Below are 22,588 nucleotides of genomic sequence, written 5' to 3'. Positions count from 1 at the left end.
TCCCTGACCCCGCCGGACAGCTGTAAAGCCGGAACAAGAACACATGTAGAGCAGCATTCACGAAATTTGCGCTGACGATGCTCTAATGACGTAGACCACAGCATGGGCGCAGTGCAGTGTCTAGAGGGCCGGGCGGCCGCAGTCAACGACCTGCTGACACCGGCTGCACTCGCCTTGTGCCTGCTTTCGTGCCGTCAAGTTCCGCGAGTCGATGGCCATGTCTGACGAGGAAACATCGCAAACTTCGCCTCCTATTTTAAGCAGCAAAAAACAAGATTTTAGGCCCATCAATCGATCCTGCGCGAAAATTTGTATCACAATTCTGATAGTGTGCAGTCATGACCTTCGGAATGTACAGCTTCTAAACTTCGCGCGCTGCCTTTGCTTGTGATCCCCTCTGCCCCGCTGCAACTGCCTGATGCTCGAACGCGAGGTAACATACAGAGGAGTGGCTACTGCAACCGTGCTATTCGACAAATGTTTAAGGCGAGGGCAAACCGGGGAGAAGGGGAACGTGTCCGCCGAGCGTGTGCTGAAACCTTGTTCACGAACATTTTCTTTTGTCCTTTTACACGAGAAGAGTACGTAATATGTCAACATCACGCACATGTATGTTCAATACTATGCCTCAAAATCAAGATGAATAAACCTAAGCAACTGACAATTTACACTGAACAGCTTAAGAAACTGGTACTGCTGCCTAATATCGTGTAGAAGTGCCGCAACACGGCGTGGAATGAACTCCACTAATGTCTGCAGTAGTGCTGGAGAGAACTGACTCCATGAATCTTTCAAAGCTGTCCATAAATCCGGACGAGTACAAGGAAGTGGAAACCTCTTCTGAACAGCACGTTGCATGGCATCCCAGATATGCTGAATAATGTTCATTTCTGGGGAGTTTGGTCGGCAGCGGAAGTGTTTAAAACACAGAAGAGTGTTCCTGGAGCCATTCTGTAGCAATTCTGGACGTCTGGGTGTCACTTTGTCCAGCTGGAATTGCCCAAGTCCGTCGTAATGCACAGTGGACATGAATCGCTGCCTGTGATCAGACAGGATGCTTACGTACGTCTCAACTGTCAGAGTCGTATCTAGACATATCAGGGGACTCATATCACTCCAACCTGCGCACGCCCCACATCATTATAGAAGCTGCAGGCTCCATGGATTCATGAAGCTGTATCCATACGCCCATCCGGTCGATACAATTTGAAAAGAGACTCCGACCAGACAGTATGTTTCCAGTCAATGACAGGCCAATGTCGGTGTTGACGAGCCCAGGCGAGGTGTAATCCTGTGTGTCGTGCAGTAATCAAGGGTACACGAGTGGACCTTCGGCTCCGAAGGCCCATGTTGATGATGTTTCGTTGAATAGTTCGTACGCTGATACACTACTGGCCATTAAAATTGCTACCCCACGAAGATGACGTGCTGCAGAAGCGAAATTTAACCGACAGGAAGAATATGATGTGATATGCAAATGATTAGCTTTCCAGAGCATTCACACAAGGTAGGCGCCCGTGGCGACACCTACAACGCGTTGACATGAGGAAAGTTTCTAACCGATTTCTCATACACAAACAGCAGTTGACCGGCGTTGCCTGGTGAAACGTTGTGATGCCTCGTGTAAGGAGGAGAAATGCGTACCATCACGTTTCCGGCTTTGATAAACGTCGTATTGTAGCCTATCACGATTGCGGTTTATTGTTTCACGACATTGCTGCTCGCGTTGGTCGAGATCCAATTACTGTTAGCAGAATATAGAATCGGTGGGTTCACCAGGGTATTACGGAACGCCGTGCTGGATCCCAACGGCCTCGTATCACTAGCAGTCGAGATGACAGGCATCTTATCACCACCACCTAAAGAGAAGGCCGCGGCGCGCTCTTGTGACGTCACCCAAAGCGGGCCAGGGTTGGCTTTGCGCTGCGCTTAAGGATTCGAGACGCACGGCCTGCAAACCTTTGTCAAACGATTTTACAGAAACTGTTCCGTAAAAAATAATTAATTTCTGAAATACTTCTAGCTTTATATGGCAGATTCATGATGAAGTGCCAATCATTTCGATAATGGTCATAACTATTGTGGTATTTCACAGATGAGTATCAAATTTGAGAACGTTGCCATCAAAAATAGGGGGCGCTATGAATTTGTGTTTGATGCATATTATATATTCCATTGCTGAGTGTGAAATACAGATGAGGTTTGGAAATTTTCGTAAAACTTTGGATCAATATCTGCTTCCAATCTCGAAAAATTTGAGCATCTGCAGCAACTTCACTTCCGATCGCAACGCGCGGGAATGAAATATTCATAACGCCTCTCATATCTCGTAAACCGCTGGAGATAACGTAACGAGATCTTGGCAAATGATACCACGCAAAGAGGAGAGTACTTTGCCGTATGGTTAAAATACGTAACTTTATCAATCGCGATATAGCAGAAGCTATAGTTTATAATTCTTTTTTACCGGTAATGTAATTGCTTAAGACTTACCAATAGCCAGTGAAAACGTACGAGTGCGGGATGTAAATAATATTGCGATATACATGATAAAACAAGGTACATTTGTGAAAAATGCACTGTGATTTTCTGGACCAGACGACTATTATTTACACTCACTTGAAAAATTCTGCACTAATACAGTGTATAATATTAAATTCCTCTGACTTCAGTATCCTAAATAAATATTCTGTAACTGTTTATAGAGCGCCCTCAGGAAAGCTGAGTACATTCCCCATGCAAACAATCCCTAACTCACCTTTTCTCAGAAACAAAAACAATTATGCGTTGTTATTGTAATGTAAATTTTCTTTCCTGTAAAAATATGGCAGATTCTGAGCATGTAATGAGCCGTCTGCAGGTGTTGACTTTCTCACAAGAGTTGCAAAGAACTTTACGAGCCTGATTGACAATACTCTGCAGATAAAAGAATTAGCAACATATGTTTAAGTGAAATGTTAGATGTATTCCTGACCATAATGGTCAGCTGTTCAAAATGCATGCTGTGAGCCCTGCAAACAACAGTAGTTTTATCAACAGGACCTTTATATAAGTCAACAGTGAAAATCTACAAACCTTCAGCAGACATTTGCAGCAGTTGGAATGAGAATGTGTCACGCTAAAAATGTCAATAATAAATTTAACCTGCTTCTAGATTAATTTGTTCCATTGTTTGAAGCTGTATTTCGTAACAGAATTTCATTAAGTGTCTACCTACGTGACTGCAGGAGACAGTGACTCATTAAGGGAATCAAGCGATCCTGAAAGAAAAAAAAGGGAATTCTGTATACAATACTAAGAATTTTATTAAACTTCAGAACAAGGGACACTACAATTCACATTTGCACTTTAGTAACTCCAGGGATAGATCAGAAATCACTGCTGGTGACTACAGCTCAAGCTAAATTCTTTGTAATATGTAGACAGATTACTGTAACATGAGAAAGGTAGTACTCAGCATGCTTAAAATAATGTAATTATTAATAGTTTATGTTAATGTAGAATTATAAAACACTGGAAGTAATGAACTATAATTTATTTAAGTCAGCTATATGTACATCTACTTCCTGAAAATGCTGATACAACATCCAGGGCACAGCATGGTTCCATTACAGAAATAGATCACAATTTCCATCTTAAAAGACAGCAAGCCTTATCTACTTTCAGAATGATTGATTAGTTGTACACATTTTATATACTGTATTTTGTGAAAAATGACAGTTGCAAAACATGTCAGATGCGTATAACAGGTTACATTACCAGTCTTACTGTCTATAAAATTTAATAATTGTAACTAACAATTACTTATGTTGCTGTCAAAAGTATTAACTCAGAGAGAGTAGTAGAGCAACAAACATTTGTTGGAATGTATGCAACATGATATAAAGGTGTACTGGGATGAGGCACTACTGAAGGACATTCAATAATACTGAGTACGACAACATATCAGACCAACCTCACATTACAGTTGAATACCTGATCCAAAACTGAAAGAACTCTTTTATACTTTTACTACACAGCTATGCAACATTTGTTGAAAACCCTGCCACAAGCTAGAAGTAGGCCAATTTCCTTGTAATGAACTTAAGTGTAAACAAAATAAATCAGAGGAACTAACTCTGGGATTAACGAAAGATGTACAACATAAATCAAAACTGTAACAATTTTATACTGATTCCAAATTAAACTGAATGGTGTAGGATATAATGTCCTACACATTCAAATAAAATGCAGTATCATGACACTCCTTAATGTTGTAAGGATGCTCTCCCTCTATATAGGTGGGAAGAACTTTTCCTTAATTAATATATAAACACCACCTTTCACATTATTCCTTTTAGAATAAACTGTTTCAATTAAACTGACAGTATGGAACACCAAAGCTGTATTTTAATGCTGTGAAGTGGTTTTCTGTAACAGAAGATTCTACAGCTACTGGCACAAACAGTTCAAGAACACACTTTTGACTCAGTACCAAAGTGTGTGCTGTTATGAAATTTTCTAGCATATTAAACACATGTGCGGTCCAAATCTGACACACAGCGTCACACTACCAAGGAACACAATAAGATTAGTAACAAATTAAGGGTCACAGTCTGGATGAGATGCAAATTTGGGAATGGAGACCAACTACTGTGTCTGATATTAAACTATTCCAAGCTGTGAGTGGAATAAGCAACTACTGGAATGTAACTATGTCTCAGTAAAATAATATATGCAAAGCAATAACTAATTGTTACCCATATGCAACAATACTGACAGCTTGTATCAAAATTTAGATGAACAGCTGTTATGAGAAGTAACTACATTAGGAAACACCCTGGTGTCATTCTGATTCAGGAAAATGGGAGAAATCCATTTTTGACTTTCCCTTTTGTATTATTGTAATATTCTACTGTAAGTTTTATATGTCTGCATGCCAAAATAATAGCCTCTAATTACATACATAGTTATAATGAATTACATGAGGTTTAATACAGAATTACTTTAACAGATTTCTTCTTGTTGGGCAGCACAGGCTCAACAAATTGAAAGGAAGATGTAAATATTTCTGCACAGAATAGCTGAAAGACATAAAAACTTTACTAGGAAAAACTGGCCCAGTTTCAGCTTTAGGCCAGTATCAGGTGCACAGATGGATGTGTACACAAACTGATAAAATTTTACAATGATGAGATTGAAACTAGCCATTAGTGCTGAACAAAGTATTTACTTCAGCTGAATAGTCTGCATGGAAACAGTTGTGACCATCTGACATTTGAAACTGTTGGAAGCAAATTATCCAAAACTTACAGGCTATATGGACCAAATGACAATTATTGTGCATTCAGTTGAAGGTACTACACCAATATGGATTATGGAACCTGCCTCTGCTTTCAGTGGACCAAATACAGTGGAACTGAATGTGTGAGACATAATAGAAATTTCCTGTGACACCTGATAAATGTCCTAACATGTAAACTGTATGCAAATTAAAATGTGCTAAGCTTCCGTTTCTTAAAAGAAGCAGTAAAGGTGTCATTCTTTTTCCTAATGTAATTATTTAATAATGCCTTGGTGGATGCTTTGACTAACAACTTCAGTATTTTATCTGCCGAATGACCATTACTGCAAATAAAGTCTGTTAAGAAGAAACTTTTCTTCTGAACAGCATTTATGGTTACATTTTGAACAAGCACCCTTTGACTGTTGGATGACAAAAATTTTTTTTCATTAGGAGCAGATATTAACTTCTGTACAGTAATGTAATTGTACATAACAACATTCACAGCATCAGGCTGAGGGAAAAACAGACCACCCCTGTCCAAATTTTTGATTAAACTAAGATGTTGTTCACCATGCAGACACATTTCTTTGTCTAAGAGCAGGTATTTGCTGCACACCTCACACTGCTGTTTCTTCAGTACACTGCGAACACAATACCCTGCTAAATATGTTAATACTGGAAGGTATGTTTCTGCCTGCCTGAAATCTTCCTCCAAATACATAATGTCAACCATAAACTCAGAGTCTGTTTGTACAGTCTCTTTTGTGTCATCATTACAATTAAAGATGAACCCTTCTGCAACAGGCAGTTTACCAAAAGTACTTGAATTCAACATGAGTGGTAACATGTTCTGCATCCTCATCTTCGCTTCCACTTCAAAAATCTGTCTCACAGATATGAGATACTGAGAGCCAGCCATTGATCGGTAACTGCTAAACCTTGCTTCCAGAGAATCAGTTTGAATTTTTCCAGGCAAAAAATAAGTGAAACCGAGCTCTTTAGTACAGTACCTTGCCATCTCAATCAAACCATAGGTTGTGTGTGTCAGAGCTATATGTGTATCTTTTGAAAGGGTATTATTTTTCAGGCCTAAGTCCTTCCACTTATCGAGCCACACAAGAAACTTTTCCAAAAAAACTAATTTTTCATCATCATTACTTAAAGACAGAGGGCACTGGAAGAGATCATTCAGTCGAACACCTTTGTGAACTGTCTTAACATTTACAATTTTCCACCATGTAAGTATAATTTTAATAAATTCTGCAGTGGTCTGGTAATGTAACAAGTTTTTCTGTTCTCCTACAGTTGAAACAGCTTCAGCTGTATATTCATTGAATACCTGCAAAACAAGGCTCACATTCTGTTTATCAAGTGAAGATGGATAAAGAGACTTCAAAGAAAGACCATAAGAGTGCTTAAGTAGACCATTACACTCAATCTTATGAAGCTGCCTCAATGCTTCAAAAGATGCCATTAACACCTGACAATCATCACTGCTTCCATCAAATTGTGGATATTTGAGCAAAACTTGAGAGTCCTTTTGATTAACCCAATTATTACGTATACACTTAAGGATGTGAACAGAATCAATTATAAAAAATAGTGGCTGAGTTGGATTAGCTGGATGTGGGTAAACTATACTGAGTTTCGGAGGTGAGCTAAAAAGTGCCATAGATTTCCTATTTATAGCATTGTTGTCACTAACTACACAAATAACTTTGAAACCAATGTCATAAAGGCCACATAATATTTTCTTAACATACAAAAATAACTGTTCAGCTACAAGGTTTCTCACTGGAAGGACATGCACTACTTCTTTAAAAGAAGACAGCAATGATTGTACCATAAAGACATATGCTGTAGTAGCAGCCTCGTCACTATCAAATGCTGCCCCCATAATGTTTCCTCCCTTGTAATCAAAATAAGGTTTAATATGAATTTCATCCATCATTAAAGAAATGGTACAATCACTTTCCTGCAAAGATTTAAATCTTTCCTTAATATACAGCAGCATAGCACCTTCATTTTGTTCATTATGAGGACCATTAGTATATGAGGAACATATTTTCTGTAAAGTTCTTGGATGAGGAAGAATAAGATTGCCAGATGACCTCAAAAATTTATAGGCATGAGGGGAGATAGAATGCAGGATACAACAAAATACAGAAAAGTGAGGATTAAACCTATAGTTTTCCTCACAGCTACATAGCAACTTAACTTGCTCACTTAAGAATTGAATTTGTTTCTGTTTTTCTTCATCTACAGAACTGCACATGTCATTTAAAATGTCCTGTATAAGAAGGCACTGGCTTTTTAATGTATTTTCTTTTGCACTGACTAATTCTTTCACTTTGTCTAATACTGTAAACAAATCATTCATATTTGAAAGTTTGTGTGATATTTTTCTACTACCTATCTTTCTTATCTCAGTGTTACTTCGATAGGCAGACAACTGCAAATCATTTGTCACTACAACAGATACAGATACAGATGGAGCAGGCAATACAGTAAGCAATAGAAATAGGACAGAGTCACTTCTCCTAACAATGGTCCATTCACTGGGAATAGTTTCTCTTTCTAGGCACTGCAGAAATGCTTCAAAAGTAGAAAATAACTTCCTCGAATCATACTCTGCTTTGGTTACTATACTGTCTTTAATTGCTTGTAGAAGATGTTCATTGTCCAATCTAGCTCTCCTTTCCTCTGCACTTTCTCGAGAGCTGGTGGATGGAGTAGACAAATAGCTTGGGCAGCCTAGTAACACTGATGGGACAGCACCCTCTCTAAGCCTTGGTCTTGAAAGCTTGACGGTAAGCTTTGTGCCTTTCACTTCATCATAACATTCCGTATGCCGGCAGATGTCAGATTCAGTAAAGTGAAGTTCACAAACCTAAAACAAAGTAGTGTGAGTCAGTACAATATACAGCAAGATCTAGAGATATGTGTCTTTATGTGAAAGTAAAAAACACTGGATACTCATTCATTTTCCACCAATATCAGCTTGACAGGTCACACCTTAGTGGACGTACACAAATTATTTAGGCCTAACAGCAATATACCATGTTCTACAACAACATGCATATTCCATTTTAATATTCTTTTATTAATTAGTACTATAAGCACTAGGAGCATACCTCATCAGGCATCAGTATATGATGAATATACCTGTGAACTGCTTGTGTTACAGCAGTACTGTGATATTTATGGAACTATAAGAGTGCAGTTCCTGTTATGGATTAAGTGGCACCAAATTTCAGTAATCTGTTGGATTCTGCATGTTAACATAGCAATTATTTTATAATTTTGACTTTACAGTTTCTTCATTGTCATGGTATAAGAGATATCAACAGCTGCAGAATACTATTTCACTGTGGGTGTTTTTATGCCAGCACATATTAAAACTGTGTCATTGCAGGTAACACTGAATGAGGGTCTTGATATATGCCTAGCACAAATTTCATGTTTGGATAGAACAACAACTCCAAAGCAAACGCATGCCAAACACAAAATAAAGTTGAACAGATGCCAACATAAATGACACACCTCAGTAAGACAGTCATGAACATCCAACTGGAAGTATGTTAAGAAGATATCAACTAAACATTCCGTGCCAAGCTGTGCTGTATGAACTAAATGACACTAGTCATTTCAATTAACCATCTGAAACATTTAAAATACCAGACAGATTAAGTAACTGGATGCGTTATTAACGAGAATGCCGTTATATGAGGCGGCTCAAGTGATACAGAACGCCATTGAAATCTGTTTGTGAAGACACCTATTCTGCATCGTAACCTGAAGTTAGGTTAGGTTGAAAGATACTTATTTGATCGTGGGTTGGCGAATGTCTAACAGGAAAAAGTAACATACATAAAAACAACGCAGATATACTTCATACAGAGAGATCGCTTTTTAAACATGAAAACAGCAGTTTCAACATTCGTTAGTACTCATGCTAACTAATGCGAGAGTGGAAAACATTACCCACTCACAAATAGAGAATAAAACGTATCGGTAATGCGTAACAAAATACGAACTGCAGAGAAATTTAAACACAAATAAAAAGTAACACGAGCCACAAATTTATATTTCGTTTCTCAAAATCAAAATAATGCCACATGAAAACGAATACTAGGCTTATTTACTGCGAACTTTTGCTCACAATTTTAGTCAAATGTATCCAAAATGCAAGATATTCCACCAGAAAAATAATAATAATTGTACTTGGTATATAGTTTTTACATACCTTTGTGTGCTCAGTGGGTTGAAAATTGTCTCTATGGATCGCTGAAAGCCATTTCCGACGCAGATTCGCATCTTTCGGAAACGAAAACAACATTACTTTTGGTCCAGTTCCGTAATTCCCACGACACCTTGGCACACAACATTTATAAACCATGTTCACAGTAGCTTCACTACACGTAAACTCTGCAATTGCTAGTTTAAAGCACGAATATAGCACTCGATCCAACAAACATGTTAACAAACGCTGCGAAACAAAACATGGTGGCCCGCTTGGAGTGACGTCACGACCTGCTATGAATTTCGCGCCGCGGCCTTGTCTCTAGGTGGTGGTGATCTTATCCGCATGACTGTAACGGATAGTGCAGCCACGTCTCGATCACTGAGTCAACAGGTGGGGACGTTTGCAAGACAACAACCATCTGCACGAACAGTTCGATGACGTTTACAGCACCATGGGCTATCAGCTTGTAACCTCCACCTCACTTATCGACCTTAATGCCAGTGAAAAATTAAACCGCGTGTACCTAATGGAAATGCTATGTTCTCGTGAGCCATATAGCTCTGGACGCCCATGGTCCCTAAAATTATTGACCATCCCCTTTGGTTCCTACTATCCGAGTAAATATAAAAATATACAAAATTCCTTCTGACCTAATAACAAAATTTCTTCCCTATAAATCCCCCCTTTGGTTATCTTTCTCTTTTCGAAGTACCAGTAGATTACTGTAGAACACTTGTTTAAACTTTCTGTTATCTCTTTAAAATAACACGTAACTATCTCGAAAACTTCACATGCATAAACTATGAACGCTCTTCCGTATGTAACTTGTACTAAACATTAACTTATTTAGGAATGAAGGGTTTCATTTGATCAAGACTATATAATCCTTAAATTACACCTGATGAAGGTTCCATAAGAAGTAACACTTTGGGATGTACAATCTTATGTACAACATATGGACCTTCAAAGATAAAGAAGAATTTTCTACATTCCTTACTGATCTTCGAACTTTTAGGATGCGATCGTACTAGCACAAGATCTCCTACCTGAAATGAGGGTGCTATAGCATGTTGATTATAACTTTTAGTTCTCCGTTCGGCATTTTTAATAATCTGTTCGCAAACTTTTTCGTCTGGGATGCATTGTTGGATCTCATTTACTGGTGGCCAAGGTAGAGCAGCTAGTAAAGGCTCACCTATAATTCGTTTGCCTAAAATTTCTATAGGTGATAATCCCGTCGTTAGGTGAGGCAACTCATTTAATATCTTTTCGAATTCAGACATTAATTTGGCCCACCGAGTATGTTTATGTGCACAATAAGTTCTACATAATCGTCCTAATTCTTTCATGACTCTTTCTACTAAATTACTTTGAGGGTGATATTTCGAAATTAAGATATGTTTGATTCCATATTGTTTTATCATATCTTGAAACTTTTGGCTAATAAAGGCGCTGCCGTTGTCAGACATAAGTCGTTTAGGAATGCCCCAGTTAACGAAGTAATTTTGGGTGAGACAGCGTATAACGCTTGCTGTATTCGCTCGTTTCAAAGTGTATAGCTTCACATGTTTGGACCAACATTCCATTACAACAAACACATAAGTTAATCCTCCTGAACTACGAGGCAGAGGGCCGAAAAAATCTAATGACAGTAGATCCCACAGACATCGAGGAATTACAGCATATAATTTATAACGCTTAGATTTGTTATTAACCTAAACCTTTAGACAGGTTTCACAAGCCCTAATAATACTTCTCACAACACGGGACATATTTTTGAAATAATAATATATCATTAGATGTTTAATACATTTATGAATTCCAAAATGCCCGTAACCTTCATGAATATAAGTAATTAACTCGTACACAACAGTTTTCGGAATGCAGATTTTCCATCTCTGGTGTTCCCTCTGTGCTTTCCAATACAACAAGTCGTTAAAATATAACCACACGCCCCGGGTGTTAACTGTTTCGTCCCCATTATTAAGGTTTTGTATAAGGTCCCTATATTGATCATCATTTCTTTGAGTGCATCTAATACCAGTTACTATCCGTTTAACCTTACGTTCGTTCTCCTGAGTTAAAAGGAAATAAACATGGTAATTTGTTCCTGGTTCTTCTGCAATGTTAATATTCTCCATTCCTACGGGAAGCCTCGACAAAGCATCCGAAACTACATTCTGAGATCCTTTTATATACCTAATTTCGTACTGAAATTCTTGCAAGCATAATACCCAACGTAATAGTCTACGGTGAAGTAACCGACAATTGTTCAAAAAGATTAAAGCCTGATGATCAGTATATACAATTGTTTTTCTTCCCATTAATAATCCTCTAAATCGTTGAAAACCCCATACCACTGCGAGAGCTTCCTTCTCGGTTACAAAATAATTTCTTTCATGTTTATTTAAAGTTCTACTAGCGAATCCAATAGGCCGATATAATCCCTTTTCATTGGTCAGATCACCTTGGAATATTACGCAAGATACACCATAATCAGAGGCATCCGTACACATACAAAAGTCCTGATTGAAATCTGGATGGTATAACATCTTGGCTTCTGTTAACGCTCTTTTTATCTGATTAAAAACTTCCTCTTCCTCTTTTCCCCAGAGCCATACTGACTTCTCTTTTAATAAATCCAGTAATTTAGGATTGACAATATCCTGCCCTGGAAGAAATCTTCTCAGAAATCCTACCATTCCTAAGAATGATTTCAGTTGTTTCCGATTTCTAGGACTCGGACATCGAGCAATAGCTTCAATACGTGCTGGGTCTGGCCTAATACCTTTACTGTCCACTATATCCTCCAAAAATCTCACTTCCTCCTTTCCGAAGTAAGACTTAGATAATTTTAAAGTAATTCCTCTTTCAATTAAACGGTCAAACAATTCCCGTAATATCGTTACGTGTTCTTCCCACGTTTTAGTGGCTACCAAAATATCATCCACATATAAAATAACCTTTTGTAACAATTGCTGACCCAAAGCAGAATCTAATGCCCTAATGAAAGTTGACACTGATATATTAAGTCCAAAAGGTAAAACTTGGAACTGATATGATCTGCCTTCAAAAAGAAAAGCCGTATATTGCCGTGAATCTGGGTGTAATATTACTTGATGGTAGCCAGCGGTTAAATCCATTGTACTCATATAACGAGAACCAGCAATCTTAAGAAGTACGTCCTCCATAGGAATAGGTCTGTCTCTTTCCATCTCTATAATTTTATTTAATTCACGGGCATCCAGAACCAGTCGTACCCCACCAGTAGCTTTCTTAACTACCCACAAAGGACTGTTAAAGGCGCTACATGATCGTTCGATAATGTTTTGTTCTAGCATCTTACTTATTTCTCTACTAGTTGGTTCTTTGAATTGCACTGGAATAGGATAAGGTTTCTTAAAGAATGGTTTTTGATCTTTAAAAAACGTAATCTTTAATTCTCCCCGATTCATCTGAGAAGACGGCTCTAAATTCTAACAACAAAGATTCCAACTCTTCCTTTTCTTGTTCGGATAGACAATTCGTAGAATAACATTTTTCTTTCACTTCGGTTTCGATACTACTACTAGCCTGACATTGCTATACTTCATATTCAAGATCACTAAAATCTGTTAATAGGTTCATGGTCTGTGCGTACTTAATCTGTAAGGATTCGTAGCAATTTTCCGGTACTTGATTATCAGAAAACCTCACTTTAAAAGCACATGCCTCCTTATGGATGGTTAAGGAAGAGTCTTTAAAATCTAATATAGCTTTATATTTACACAGCCAATCTATACCTAAAATTATGGCCACATTTAAGTTGGCTACGACAAGTACAGAGTGAGCAATTAATTGTTTAGCAATTTCAAAAGTTAAATAAACTTCCTCAGTAATATTTTGACTTCTTTTACCAGTAACTCCTATAATTTTCACCCCAGTTACAGGTAAGGTTGGGAAATTCCAGTATTTTCTTTTAAGCTGAAATAATTCTTTAGATAAATTACTTACTTCGCTACCCGAATCGATTATAATATTTACTTCGGTATCTTTAATATAACCTTTAATAACGGGTTTATAAGTTATATTCTCCCTTATTTGATTGTCTTCCTGAAGTAAATCTTGTTGCCAATCACCTTCCATTTGGCAGCTTAATGATAAATTGCAATTGGGTCTTGTATAATCTTGAGCAACAGTTCCCTTTAGTTGACCCGTACTAAAGGACGTTACTAGTTTTCCGCTTTCTATGATAACATCACCTACAACTTGACCTTCATTAATTACTTGAGGATGATTTATCTCATTATCGTTACTGTGTAATTTCCGCATTTTTGAGTTATTACCACGATTTTGTTGGTTCTCTTTATCTTTAGATTGACGTTTTATATAACAAAACCGGCTATGATTGTTGTTGTTAAATTTTCTTGGTTCTGAATTATTATTATTTCGACGATTGTCATTTCTAACAAATCTAAATTTCTCGTCTTCCCTTTCTCTATTGAGTATATCTAACTGTTCTAAATATCCTAATAATTCGCACGGCTGTGACCATTCTCTTTCTATCATTCTTTCCTTTACATAATACAGTAACCTACTAATTAGGACTCGTATTAAATGACTTTCAATAATTGGTTCTTCAATTAATTTAGCACGGTTTAAATGCCATTCAAAATAATTCCTATAACCTCCCCACCGTTTAGAATATGGAGGAGGGTCTAACAACTCTAAAGTTAAGTGTTGTTGTTTTCCTCTTGACCAATAATGTTGTTTAAACTGCTTGACAAAATCCTCCCAGTCCCTAAATTCAGTTCTATGCAGTACTGCCCATTCCGCAGCTTCTGCTTCTAAATGTCCTATTGCAAATTGAATCCGTTTTTCATTACTCCATTTAGGAGATAATGATGTTTCAAAAGCTTTTATAAAGATTATAGGATGAAGTTCGCCTCCTGGTTTGAATACAGGAAATCGACTTGCTACATTTGAATTTGTCGTCATATCATCCCAACATTCTGCGAGAGACAACATAGTTGGATTTTGTTTAGATTGCAGAGACGGAGTTGCATCGGATTGGCTTGCCGTGATTTCTTTATTCGTATTGTTGTCGTTCGAGCTAGCAAACTCGATGCGACTGTTGTCTCTGATTACTTTACTGCTTCTACTACCTGAAATGTTTTCATTATTATCTAATTCCGATAACCGTTTAGTAATTTCCTGTATTCGCATTTCTGTATTGGATACGCGATTAGCTAGTATCGATTCATCACCGTGTTCACGATGTGAACGCTCTGTACCTTCGTCAATGTTATTATCTTTGGAGGTCTCAAGGTTACTGCATATTTCAGTAATTAAAAATTTCATGTTTTCTATTTCAGTATGATCTTTTTCTACTTGATGAGTTAATGTCTCCAATTCTACATTATCTATTGAAGAAATCTCTACAGGTTTAGTAGAGACCTCTTTAATAGATTCTAATAATTCTCTACGAACAGTTTCTGTTCGCATAGAAAATTCATCTCGTAAAATATCGTTGTTTTTCTGTATTTCATTTACAACTAAGATATTGACATTATCTAGTCTCTCGGTTAAGTCAGTAATATCATTTCGCATGCGAGCTTTTTCCTCACACGATTCCTGAATATGTTCTTCTAACCTTTTACAATTATCAGCAATCTTATTACTAAGTCCTACTAGTTTTTCCTGCATTTCAACTTTAGAAGTCTCTATTTTATCACTTAATTCTCGACTGGTTTCATTAAGATATTCCTGTAACCTGTCTGTAGATTTTGTTAGCTCCCCTTTTAATCTAGCAGTAGATTCCTCGTTAGACTGTTTTAATTCTTGTTTTAGTTCCTCCTTTAATCTAGCAGTAGATTCCTCGTTAGACTGTTTTAATCTAATAATAGATTCTTCGTTAGACTGTTTTAATTCTTCTTTTAATCTGGCAGTAGATTCCTCGTTAGACTGTTTTAATCTAATAATAGATTCTTCGTTAGACTGTTTTAATTCCTCTTTTAATGTAGCAGCAGATTCTTCGTTAGACCGTTTTAATTCAGCTAAAAAATCCCCGTTAGACTGTTTTAATTTAGCGATCGCCCTAAAAAGGGATCTCATGCTCCTATCGGACATAGACTGCTCTTCGTCTGACATTTCACTTCCCGACATTATTGTAAGATATTAACTAGTTACACACGCAGACTTGTAATCAACAATCCCGTAAAAGCACACTCCCTTAGTACAACACTCCACTTCCAACTTGAAACAGACTCACCGTACACTAATATTGTAATTTGTAGTTCTCGGTGATCAGTGTGCTGCAGTGTGCTGCAGAAGTAACAGCCGTCGATGCAGCCGCTGAGATGCTGCGACCCCGCTTCCGCAACCGGCAGGACGCTGAGTCGAAATCCCGGAGATGTCACTGGCTGCAACCACGCCCGGCACCGCCGTAGACAGTCGAAGCCCTCAGCAACACCTCTAATACCAGCCGGAGGAACGCCCTCCAGGTGACGTACTGGGCCTGTTTGTTTAGGGAGAAAAAAGGTTGTCGGGGTTTGCAGCGTTCAGCTGCTGCCCAACAGATGCGTCTTCTCGTGGAATAACTGCGTGACCGTACTGCTTGGCTGCGCTCCGTCAGATGCCCACACCCGCGAAGTCGCCGCTGGCTGGTGAAGGCTCCACGAAAACTCGCGTTGACTTCCGAAGGACTCTTGATGTTTTGCTTCGTACCTGTGTGCCTTAGTTGCACACAAGTCCTGTTTATAAGGTCGCCACGGTGTAGTGTAACGACGTAAGTTTCTTATAAATGATTTTCTTTCGACATATGACCATGTGCAGACTTCGTCACCTACGTCAGTTACAAACCATTTCAAAATGATTTATATTCTTTTTAAATTGTCACAGAATGGTTCTTGAACGAAACTGTAAAACATCAGTTGAGTCGTATGCAAAGAATTACGTCACTTGGGTCAATTGGTTTTCGTGAACTTTTTCCAATTTTAGATGTCGTTTGTTTCTCCTCAGAAATTATATTGACACACGTTATCTTGATTTAATCGATATTAGAATCACACATTGAATAAACTTTTGAGATTCAAAGTTGCGATGAACGCTGTCAAAATTCAATAATCTTGTCAAATATATTATTAATCAGTTCACATAATTCTTCATAAATAAATCCTCAGAACACGTATTTCGACTTTAATAGCATCCACCAGTTTATTAACTTCCTACATACAGACGTTCTGAACCTGAGGCTTAACAAACTAGGACTGACATTTTCAATAAGATAAAGCTCTCTATGACGTCATTGTTGTACAAAAAGATTACAAAAAACATTCCTTTTCAATTTTTAGAAGCACGACGCAACAACTTGGTTCCAGGATCTTCTGTTGCTCTTTGGCTGTCGACCCGCAACGTGTAGTGGCCAGCAATTTTCTCTCTGGTCGCGGCCGGGAAGATGCTGTCTCCGTTCGTTGCGCCGTCCTCTCCGTACATGAAAGATAAGAAAAATACAAAACTTTTAGATAATTCACAACTATTACAAAAATATTACAAAAATACATAAACAAAACTAAATTAAACTTATATTCACCTGCAAACTGGGCTGACACTGGTGGATGGGTGACGCTTCAATTTCGCGTCCCACTACAATGCCTTAACTGAACTTTGAAATTAAAGCAGTGGAAACGAATTAGCTATATTACTTTAATGCTGGCGTTTGAATTTCAACGACACTCGGGTTCATTTCGGAAAAGGAAGGGACTCTGCTTGGTAATGCAATTGGGACAATGAGCAACAAATGTTCATACTAAGTTGCTGTCATTATAGTTACGAAAATTGTACAGTTTGAAAAGCTGAGGTCTGCCATACAGTTCTAAAACTTTACGTGCTCCCAGTCTTCCTTGTTGGTTGATTGAAGGTTTGAAGCCGTCGATCGAGGAGGTGGCGACAGTCACTCATTGTCGGCCGTCGCTGTTGCAGAAGCTGGATGTTGGCGCGCCTTTTTCTCGACACGGTCACCAGGCGAAACTGGCTCTTGATGTGCGCCAGCTAATGCTTCCCGTCCGCGACACCATGTCAGAAACTATCATCGCAAGTCGAGCGCAATTACATGCTGCCAAACCCCGAAAGCGCGGCCACTCGCGGGAGCGTCACACAACACACCTGCTCCACTCGCTACTCCAGCCAGACCCTCTCTGCCCAGCCCGCGCTCCACGCGTCAGAGTTAACACTACCCAAGATCCTAAACACTCTGGTTCTCCACACGACCTATCGACGTATCCGTTCAATAGCATAGTTTTCCCCAGGCAAGACCCAGCGTAAAAATACAAATAATATTTACAAAACAACCAATTATACATCGACATCAATGCATATATATATATATATATATATATATATATATATTTATATATATATATATATACAGTAAAACAATTACAATATATAAAGAGACAGAAATGTCATATCTTGAGGTAACAAAACAAGGAAAAAAAATTATAGTACAATAGATGGAAATAGGAGGATATGCATTTCCGGCGTTACAAAATCGGAGACCGTGGCTGCGGTTACCCTTGACGCTGCATCACAGACAGGAGCGCCTGCGATGGTGTACTCAACGACGAACCTGGGTGCACGAATGGCAAAACGTCATTTTTCTGGATGAATCCAGGTTCTGTTTACAGCATCATGATGGTCGCATCCGTGTTTGGCGACATCGCGATGAACGCACCTTGGTAGCGCGTATTCGTCATCGCCATACTGGCGTGATCGTATGGACTGCCATTGTTTACACGTCTTAGTCACCTCTTGTTCACAATGACGGCACTTTGAACAGTGGACGTTACATTTCAGATGTGTTACGACCCGTGGCTCTACCCTTCGTTCGATCCCAGCGAAACCCTACATTTCAGCAAGATAATGCAAGACCGCATGTTGCAGGTCCTGTACGGGCCTTTCTGGATACAGAAATTGTTCGACCGCTGCCCTGGCCACCACATTCATTAGATCTCTCACCAATTGAAAACGTCTGGTCAGTGGTGGCCGAGCAACTGGCTTGTCACAATAAGCCAATTACTACTCTTGATGAACTGTGGTATCGTGTTGAAGCTGCATGGGCAGCTGTACCTGTACATGCCATCCAAGCTCTGTCTGACTCAATGCCCAGGCCTATCAAGGCCGTTATTAGGGCCAGAAGTGGTTGTTCTGGGTACTGATTTCTCAGGATCTGTGCACTCAAATCGCGTGAAAATGTAATCACATGTCAGTTCTAGTATAATATTTTTGCCCAATGAATACCCGCTTATCATCTGCATTTCTTCTTGGTGTAGCAATTTTAATGGCCAGTAGTGTATTATTTGATGGCCCATCATTGTAATCTGCAGCAATTTGCGGAAGGGTTGCACTTCTTCAATCGTCGTTGGTTCCGTTCTTCCAGGGTCTTTTTCCTGCCACAGCGATATCGGAGATTTAATGTTTTCCGGGTTCCTGATATTCACGGTACACTCGTGAAATGGTCGCACGGGAACATGCCCACTTTATCGTTACCTTGCAAATGCTGTGTCACATCGCACGTGCGCTGACTATAATCCACGTTCAAACTCACTGAAATATTGTTAACCTGCTATCGTAGCAGCAGTAACCGTTCTAACAACTGCGCCAGACACTTGTTGCCTTATAAGGGCGTTGCCGACCGCAACGTCGTCACTTGTCTGCTTATTTATCTCTGTATTTGAATATGAACGCCTATACCAGTTTATTTGGCGCATCAGTCTGTTATGAAATGTAGTTAATGTTTTTCGATTTACAAATTAATCATCTCAGTTATGTTGAAGAATAACGCAACTCCATCATTTTAACTTGTCATATTTTCAAAACAAAGGAAAACCAATAACAGCGATGTTATTAATTAAATATAACTACACTACTAGCTTAATGACACACATACTCATTTCATTAAATTACACTGCATTTATGAATCGCAACATGAAGTTGTTTAAAGCAAAGGGATCTCTGACGCCATCTACTGCCTTGAAAGCGCACACTATAACACAGTGAACTAAGCAATTTCGCTTGTTGGTTCGCCGAAATCATGAACACGAAACTCTTACCACTTTCTTAGACTGTATTTTGCATTCGGGCATCAAACGGGTACTTCGCATTCGGATGTTAAACGTCTACAGTAGGTCGGAGCTTTTGACAGCCAACTGGCGCCTGTGTAAAGGCTCTACGTTCAGAAGGTTATAACAGCGTACTATCAGAATTACTGTCAAAATTCCCGCGCAGGATCGATTTCTGGGGGTGATATCTTAGTAGTGTCCTTCTTTCCCCACCGAATATGATGTCAAGTTGGTGGTGTTTCCTTGTCAGACACAAACTTCCTGAAAGCTTCCGTAGTAGCCAGAGTGGTCATCAACATGTAGGAACGCGGCAGTGGTGCATCTTCTCTATAGTCAACTCCGGACAGCTGTAGTTAAGTGGCCAGGGCCAGCCAATCCTCATCACAGGCTGGGCAATGTGACTTTCCGTCTGCGTCTCACGCAGCCACGGGAGTCAGCGCCGTACCAAAGACGCAGCAGTCTTCTCCCTCGCGGAGCCACGAACCGCTGACTGCTGACTGACTATCCAGGCACTTGACAGTCCCGCCAGAGTCTGAGTTATGAATGAAAGACTGCTCCGTGGCGCTCGCATTAAGTGGATTGCCAACTAGCCAGATGGCTTGTCTGCCCATTATTATCGAAGGTCTAGCTAAGTCAGAAAATGTTCGATAGTACACGTTTCGTCTGGTAATGTAAATTGAAGAATATTTAATACAATGAATTCAATTTCCAGGAACTACATTTTTAGTTCAGATATTCTACTCGACGTGGAGTTAAACTCCATTCTTAAGAAAGAAATAGCAGTTCTTAGCTCAACACATACTTCACGTCTCCACCCAACGTGAAACGTAGCTGGACAACAGGCGACTATAAAAGAGTTAAGAATCACTATACTACACTATTCAGTAAATAGAAATAAACCTAAAATTATGCTCTAATATTGGAGAGTATACTTAATGAGACTTCATACCGTTACTAGGTGACTAAACTGAAGACTTCCCTAACCGATGTTTTTTCTTCTATAATCGAACATTCCTATGCCAAACTGAAGAATGTTGGTAAAGCCACGGAATTGGTTGCCATAGTCTTATTTCTGTTTCTGTCTGATTCTCAACATTTCGTAAACGTTACCATGTGAATGAGTCTGCAGTTCAGAATGTTACGTATCTTTACAGTAGGACTGACATGGGTTGAGAACAAATATCCAAGTTAAGGTTGGTTACAGAGAACTGAACTAAAATCAACGTCTGTCATCTATCATTCAATTAATACACCCACGGTATTAATGTTGTATTGCTACAATCTTCTCATGTACATGCAAAATCATACTCAGGGCTTACAGAAGGCAGCTAAAATTTTGTAATAGAGTAGCAGCTGTTGCTATAAGGCACCTAAAGCAAGTGTGGGATTGAGATAGTTGTTAAAGTACGTACTGCAATATTTGTTTCAGAATCCTCAGCCTCCGGATTCCTGGATAAATATTCGCGATGCAACAGTGCCAGGACCACAGTGCACCCAGAATGCATTGTTTGATCCATCAATTCCTCCTGCTGGAAGCGAGGATTGCCTTTACCTCAATGTCTTTACACCAGAGGTAATGTGTCTCCTAACTGCAGCCACATATGTTAAGCCGATGGGTAAATTGATATTCACCATTTATCGTACCGTGGAGTACTTTTGTTGCTTTCTTTAATCCTTTTTTGTGGAAAAAACTGGAGAAATCGCATAAATTAACCAGTCTTTTTATTCTCGATATTTCTCGATCATTTCTTATGCAAGTTTTTCTATATCGATGAAACTGAAAAGATTTTGTAATACACTGAAAGTGTTCACATGAGTTTAAGAAATGTATTACTCTCTGTGACCGAATTTATTGATTGTGTTGAAAAGTAATAATTTATTTGTTCTGGTAACTTTTGTTTACTTGAGGCACACAGAATTTAATTGGAGCAAAGAGAGGGTACGGGATATAATCTTTATTTAGATACCATCTATTTGAATGACCTTAAATTGTTCGCTCGTTTCATATTTTAAGCCGGATGGATCATGAACTTTTCGATATAAGCTTCTCCTTGCAGTTACTCAGGCGTTTTACTTGACAAAGGAGTGATTATTTTTAGAACTCCTGGTTTATTATTATAATCCATTACATAATAAAATAAACGAAACTGTTTGCTCGGCTATTTGCATTACTAAAATGGACGAATTTTATTTTAAAACAGAAGTAGCTAGGCCGATTCCTGTGATAAAGCTGCAGCCGCAGCCCCATTGTATGAAAATGATAATTGTAGCATTTTCAGAATTATTTCTACAAAGGTTTTCCGTAGTTTCGCCCGTTCAATTTATTATAATGATACCAGAAATTCGAATGCAGCGTTTATCACACACAAACGACTTAGTAAAATTAACTGCGAACTGTGCACTTTCTAATTACTCTCCTGTACTAACCTCTTCATCACAGAGTAGCACTTGCAACCTACGTCCTCAATTTTTTGCTGGATGTATCACAATCTCTGTCTTCCTCTTCAGTCTTTTCCCTTTACGGCTCTCTCTAGTGCCTCGGAAGTTATTCCGTGACATCTGAAGAGCTGCCCTACGATCCTATCCCTTCTTCTTGTCAGTGTTTTCCATAAATTCCTTTCCTCGCCGATTTTCCGGAGAAACTCCTCATCCCTTAACGTATCAGTCCACTTTAGTTTCTACATTCCTCTGCAGCACCACATTTCAAATGCTTCGATTCTCTTCTTTCCTGTTTTTTCACATTCCATACCACGCTGTGCTCCAAACGTACATTGCCACCAATTTCTTCCTAAATTAAATTCTATGTCTGATACTAGTTTGTTTCTCTTTATCAGGAATACGATTTTTCCACTGTAATCTGCTTTTGATATTCTCCTTGATCCAACCGTCATGGTTTATTTTGCTGCCTAGGTAGTACAATTCCTTGACTTAATCTACTTTGTGACCATCAATCTGATTTATGTTTCTTGCTGTTCTCAT

General features: G+C 38.8%; 1 protein-coding gene across 1 annotated transcript in view; it reads left to right on the top strand.

Moving 5' to 3' along the window:
- LOC126174793 (venom carboxylesterase-6-like) overlaps positions 1-22,588 on the top strand; it is a 161,902-nt gene that overhangs the window by 17,366 nt on the left and 121,948 nt on the right. The window contains exon 2 of the mRNA XM_049921163.1: positions 21,039-21,182. Coding sequence (XP_049777120.1) covers positions 21,039-21,182 — 144 coding nt within the window. The remainder of the gene's footprint in view (positions 1-21,038; positions 21,183-22,588) is intronic.

The sequence above is a fragment of the Schistocerca cancellata genome, chromosome 3 (assembly GCF_023864275.1).
Source record: "Schistocerca cancellata isolate TAMUIC-IGC-003103 chromosome 3, iqSchCanc2.1, whole genome shotgun sequence".
NCBI lineage: Eukaryota > Metazoa > Arthropoda > Insecta > Orthoptera > Acrididae > Schistocerca > Schistocerca cancellata.
The sequence above is the reverse complement of the archived record's forward strand: the minus strand, read 5'-3'. Positions and strand labels throughout refer to the sequence as shown.